General features: G+C 32.6%; 1 protein-coding gene across 1 annotated transcript; it reads left to right on the top strand.

Annotated features, from left to right (window-relative positions):
* The first annotated feature begins 2,111 nt into the window (after positions 1–2,111).
* Positions 2,112–4,968, top strand: LOC145581485 (methyltransferase FGSG_00040-like). The gene is made up of 2 exons (XM_081638497.1): positions 2,112–3,613; positions 4,591–4,968. The coding sequence occupies exons 1-2, from the start codon at positions 2,127–2,129 to the stop codon at positions 4,703–4,705; spliced, it is 1,602 nt and encodes a 533-aa protein (XP_081494623.1). The 5' UTR covers positions 2,112–2,126; the 3' UTR covers positions 4,706–4,968.
* The last annotated feature ends 1,766 nt before the right edge of the window (positions 4,969–6,734 follow it).

Below are 6,734 nucleotides of genomic sequence, written 5' to 3' on the forward strand. Positions count from 1 at the left end.
TAATTTAATTTAATTTAATTTTTATTCTCCTCTTCTAAGTACGAAATATCTTTTCATTTCTCTTTCGAACTACAGAGTATATATTTTTTTTCTTCTGCATTGTTTTCAATTAATATTGTAATTGAATCTTTTGTCTTCTTTTCTCTCTTGTTGACTATTCTCTCTCTCTCTTTTGCAATTTATCAGTTTCACGTTGACCTCTCTTTCTCTTTCTCTCTCTCTCCTATACAACCAATTTGAAATAATAATACTGACAATGAAGTACAAATAATCTGTCTATGAACAAATAATATCGTCTCTTAGAAGATTAGGTTGAGAACAAATAATATTGTCTCTGGTAGATTTAGGTTATGAACAAATAAGCTGTTTTTGCAAACCCGATTTTCATTTTTTGCTTCTCTCTCTCTCTTTTCCGGTTTTGAATGTGTTTTGTTGTTGTTTACACCTTTCACTAAAAGTTTTATTACTTCTACAAGGCTTACTAAGCAAGCCACAAATTTAATCCCCAATTAAACTTAAACTAAACAAGTAAGATGCTTAGGCCTTGTTTGGTTGCACTTCAATAATGGGGGAATTACACATTTCTGGAAAATGTGTTTAAGAGTAGTTGTTTGGTTAGCAAAAATGTAGGAAGTGGGAATTCCTAAGGAATTTGGAATTCCTACAAAACATGTGAATTAATTTCTCACACCCTACCTTGATCACTCAAACTTCCAACATGTATTTTGGGTGAAATTACATTATATCCTCAAAATTTTGGAAAAGTAATTTAAGTTATAATTATACATGGGTATTATATAAGTTAACCAAACAACACATAGGAAACTAATTCATGAGAAATACGATTTTCTATATGTCAACCAAACCAATTAGTATTATATACTTTTGGATCATGTACTCCATACCAATTATGTTTGAGTTATTTTGCCTAAACCTTATGTCATTTTGTTTAAATCTTGTGTTATTTTGCTAAAATCGTATGTTATTTACTTCAACAACATGTATAAAAAAAAGCATGCAAGAATGAAATAACATTTACTTATTTAAAAATAACATATATATAATTTAAATAATAAGAAGTTCATATGAAAATATGAATTTTATAGAATTGGAGTACAGTGAAATAATCGATGTTGAATATAAAAAAATAATAATAATATGCAAGTATAAAATAACATGTACTTATTTTAAAATAACATATGTATAAATTAAAATAATAAATAATTAATATCAAAATAACATAAATTTTATAAACCCTGGAGTACCTTGTGCATGGTACTCCAGGAGTAACGTAGAAATTGCGGTCAACCAAACACAATTTTAGTATTTCCTAGGTAATAAAATTTTCCATGTATTGTAACTTCCTATAGGCATTTATTCCCATATGCAACCAAACGAGGCCTTAGAAAAAATAGCTCACTCAAAATAAACTAAAATAAACACATTTTGCTGAAAATTGAATTCGCAACAATTTCAATGGTATATTGAAAAACATTCCACCGTTTCTTTTTAATTACATCACTTTTTTAGAACGAAAGTTTTAAATTAATTACGTCACTTTTTTTTATAGTTAATAAACTTTCTTGATCTTTCTCTTATCACATGAGTTCATTTTTAATCTCTCTATCTCTCTCATCTCCCAAAAAAAAAAAAAAAAAAAAAAAAACAGAGAAAGTCATTTTCACAAAGCAAAATAATTAGGCAAAAGCTAACGAACGCCAATATTTTAAATTAAATTAAATTAAAATGAACATTAATTACACCGATCGACGCGTGATTTTGTCATACTTTCCCAAATTAATACTATTTTAGGTAATATTTTAAATGCTTATTCAACGCTCCGGGGGCGTTCTTTAGCAAGATCCAAATAATTAAAACAAATAAAGCCATTCAATAGTTCTTCAAAAAAAAATAAAAATCAAGACATTCAATTTTTATTATATTATAAAGGTTTCATTAGTGTAGCCGTTAGCCGTTACGAAGCAATTCGCATTTATTTTGATAAAAAGAAAAAAGAAACCAAAATATTCTGAAGATGACCGTTACATTTACCCGCAATTCAAATTCACCAAAATCCCAATTTACCCAGATAGAATCAGATTCCCACAAAATTACAGAAACCAGAAATGGAAGAAGAAACAACATTACAGCAACTCAGATCCAAAGCCACTGAACTTCTACTCAGAGAAGATTGGAATGAATCAATCAATGTTTACTCAAAATTCATCCCTCTTTGCCAACAACAAATTTCAAACACTAATCAACAATCAGACATTTTAAAACTCCAGAAATCCCTCTGTTTATCCCTCTCGAATCGAGCCGAAGCCCGGTTTCGATTAAGGGATTTCGAGGAAGCCCTCAAAGATTGTGATGAAGCACTTCAAATTGACAACACCCATTTCAAAACCCTTGTTTGTAAAGGTAAAATCTTGCTCAATCTCAATAGATATTCTTTGGCTTTGGATTGTTTTAAAGGAGTTTTGGGTCTTGAATCACAACAATGTAATGGGAATTTAGAGATGTTAAATGGGTTTATTGAGAAATGTAAGAAGCTTGATTATTTGTCAAGAACAGGTAATTTTGATGTTTCTGATTGGGTTTCTGGTGGGTTTCCTGGGGTTTGTCCTGAACTTGGTGAATTTGTTGGTAATGTTGAGATTAAAAGGTCTGAAATTAGTGGAAGAGGTTTGTTTTCTACTAAAAATATTGATGTTGGAAATTTAATTTTGGTTACTAAAGCTGTTGCTACTGAAAGATGTATTTTACCAAAATGTAGTAATGGGGTTTTGGGTGAAAATGCTCAATTGGTTATGTGGAAGAATTTCATTGATAAGGTTAACAAATCGGCCTCGAAATGTCCCAAAATCCGTCATTTGATTAGTACATTATCAATTGGTGAGAATGAAGATGATCTTGAAGTACCTGATATTTGTCTCTTCAAGCCTGAAACTGAAGGGTTGAATTTTCCTACTGAAGACCTTGATGTAGACAAGATTTTGAGTGTACTTGATGTGAATTCGCTTGTTGAAGAGGCGGTTTCGAGCAAAGTTCTAGGGAAGAATAGTGATTATTATGGTGTAGGCTTGTGGTTGCTCCCTTGTTTGATCAACCATTCTTGTAGTCCTAATGCAAGGCGTTTGCACATTGGTGATTATGTGGTTGTTCTTGCTTCTAGGGTAGTGAAGGCAGGGGAAGAGATCACATTTGCTTACTATGATGTTCTTTCTCCATTTAGCAAGAGGAAAGAAATGGCCAAAACATGGGGCTTCCAATGTGAGTGTAAGAGGTGCAAATTTGAGGAAGAAATGCAATCCAAACCCGAGATTGGAGAGATTGAGAAAGGGCTTGAACGAGGAGTGGATGTTGGTTGTGCCATTTTTCGGCTAGAGGAGTGTATGAGGAGGTGGGTAATGAGAGGAAAAGAGAAGGGTTACTTTCGAGCATCGTTTTGGAAGGCATTTTCTGAGGCTTATGAATCAGAGAAGACTGTAAGGAGGTGGGGGAGGAAGATACCGGCATTAGAGCCGATTGTGGACAGCTTAGTTGAAGCAGTTGGAGGTGATGAAAGGGTACTCAAAGTTCTTGTTAGGAAGCTGAAGAAAAGTGCAGCCCCGTATTTGGGGCAGGGCAGCCGGGGCGGCCGCCCAGGGCCCCGGAATGGGAAGCCCAAATTTGTTAAAACAGAGTCTGGTTTAATTAAAAAAAAAAAATCAAAGCCCAATTAATGCTTAATACTCCTTCATGTATTCACGCAATATTACAGAGAAAAGATTTATCTTCCCCAAAATAATTACTCTCCCTAATTACTATAGATATTTCCCAAAACAGTTACACTCCCTATTTAATACTACCTACTATAATTAATCCCTTAATTTGGCTAGGTTCAATAATTCTCAGAAGAAGAAAAAAAAAAAATTATAAAGAGGGAAATTAAAAGAATGACGATAGTTTTCTATAGATTATAATCATTGGTGGCTATCTAAGGCTTAAAGAGGTGAAGAATGATGAAAAGGGATTGAGTAGATCGAGATCGTTAGCAATGATGATTTCCATTGAAAAGCTTTAATTTATTCATGATGACCTCTTAAAGGTTCAGTTTTTGTGATTTTGTATGTTTTTGATGTATTTAATTTTATTGTACTGTGATTTTTTTATAAGCTAGCTTAGGTTTTACCAAGAATTTTTGAGGGTTAAGCTTAGTTGCATGTAGAATGTTTTGAATATTGTCTTAAAATAAAAGCAAAGTTGTCTTGATTTTTTTTTTTTTTGAAATTATTTTATATTGATTTAAGTTTTTTTGTTTTGTTTTGTTTTGTTTTTTTTTTTTTAATCTTGATTTAAGTTATGTCTTTTGATGTATATACTACATATGGTGGATATGTTTGAGTTGGAAATATATGAAAAATTCAAGAATTAAGTTACTCAACATTATGTCTGCAGTCTGCTTTAAGTCTTGTAAAAATATTCATATTTTTTTGGTTTTTGCATACCCTTAAAATTTAAAAAATTTTAACATCACTTTTTAAATAGGGCCCCAAATCATAAGTTCGCCCATAGGCCATCAAAATCTCAGAAACGGGGCTGGAAAAGTGGTAATGGGTTTGCAGAAATGGAAAGGGCAATCAAGTTAGGAAGAGGTGTTTATGGTAAGATTGTGAAGAAACAAGCTCTAAGAATTCTTCTTGAACTTGGAGTTCATGAATGAATGCTCTACTAACTTAGTAGCATGCTTAATTTTGTTAATTCATTCTTCTGCTATAATTTTTTTAGTGGAGAAAGATTAACATGTTATGTTTTTAGCTAGTTTCAAGTTTAAGAGATTTTTAGCTTAAATCTTTTCATGTCTTGAACAATTTGTTAGTGGCAATCAAGACAATTATCTTTGTCTAGTGCTCTAATAGTTTCTGGTGTTTGCATTATTTCAGATATGACTTTATGAGCATTAGTTTACACCCAAGATTTGTGTAAGCAGAGGAATATTTGGTCTATAGTCTATACTTGGCTTATTTGAATACAAATTGGCTTACTGTTTGCTTACATAAATTTCTAGAATTAAAAGGTGCCAGACTTAGTTGATATCTGATATCAACAAACTTTTGTTAATATCACCAATTTTTCTCTCTTCTCCCCTCACATGACCAATTTTTCTTTCTCTTTCCTCCATTCCCATGGCCACTACTTCCTTCTCTCTCCTCCATTCTCATGCCCGAGGTCGACCACATACGCGGATCTACAGCGGCCGGCCGGCCAAAAAAACGACACCCTAGTAGCAATTTATGAAAATTGGGGCCATACAACCCTTTAGGGAAAGGGATTTGCTCGTACTAGTGGTGTTGCGACGGTCGAATGTTGGTGCAACGGCCTGTGGTGGTCGGCTGGGGTCGATCGTAAAGGCTAGTGAAGCTAAAGGTGGTGTTGTGGGTGGTAGCTAGTGGTGTTGCGGCGGCCGAATGTTGGTGCGACGGGCGTGTGGTGGTTGGCTAGGATCGATTGGTGTTCGACAGGGGTCGATTCGTGTAGGTAAAGGTGGTGCTGTGGGTGGTAGTAGAGGTTGGACGGTGGTGATAGAGGAGAGAGAAAGGGGATGTGGTTGCTAAAATTACAATATTACCCTTGGTGTGGTAGTTAAATTTACAAAATTAGCCTTGATATTAACAAATTTTGTTGATATCTGATATCGACTTGTATTTACTCAATTAAAAGTATTGTATTATTTTTTTCAATTCAACTATGGTCTTGATGATTTGTTTGGTGTAAATGAATCAAATTTGAGGGAAACATAACTGTTATGGTCAATTTGATAGATCGATTAGGTGGTAAAAATAATTTGCTCTAGTGATTATGTTTCTATTATAATTCAAGAGATATGAGGTCCCAATGACTCCTCTAGATTTTTTGTCTAAGATGGAATTGTATGAAATTGGATTAAAAGAAGGAAAAATACATTTTTAGAGATGGAATTGTATAGTTAGACTAAGTACGAGCTAAGGTTTTTCAACAAGTTGTAATACAAGCATATTCGGAAAAATAATTTGCTCTGTTGATTATGTTTCTATTTATTAATCGAGAGATACGAGGATTTGATGACTCCTCTAGACTTTTTGTCTAAGACTTTAAGAGGGAATTGTATGAAAAGAAACACTTTTAGAGATGGAATTGTATAGCCAAACTAAGCATGAGCTAAGGTTTCCCAACAAGATGCAACATAAGCATATTCCGAAAAATAATTTGCTCCAGTAATTATGTTTCTATTATAATTTATAAATGAAGAGATATGAGATCCAATAACAACTCTAGACTTTTTGTGTAAGATTCGCCGTATGTTACGTTTACTGGAACTAGATAAATGGATAATGATATCATGTTAATGAATGCCTATACTTTTTTCTTTTATTTTTACTAATGATGAGGTACAAATGATAGTAGTACAATAAAATGTCAAAGTGTGATTGGATTGATGTTTTCTAGAATATAATGATTGCAATGATGTTTTATTATACGTTAGCCTTAGCCACAGGTTAGGTTGAAAAGTGGTTGCTATCAACTTTGTGAATTTTTGTATCCTCAAGTTTATTTATTTATTTATTTTATTTTTTTTAATTTAAATTATTAAAATAAAAAAAATAAATTCATTCATAAAGTGGTAATGAAACAAAGTTTTATCTAGGGGTGTAACCGCAATATATATATGACTTTGAGAATTTGCGATTAATACCCCATATATATATATATAT

Source organism: Chenopodium album, chromosome 15, assembly GCF_948465745.1.
Source record: "Chenopodium album chromosome 15, dcCheAlbu1.1, whole genome shotgun sequence".
Classification (NCBI taxonomy): Eukaryota; Viridiplantae; Streptophyta; class Magnoliopsida; order Caryophyllales; family Amaranthaceae; genus Chenopodium; species Chenopodium album.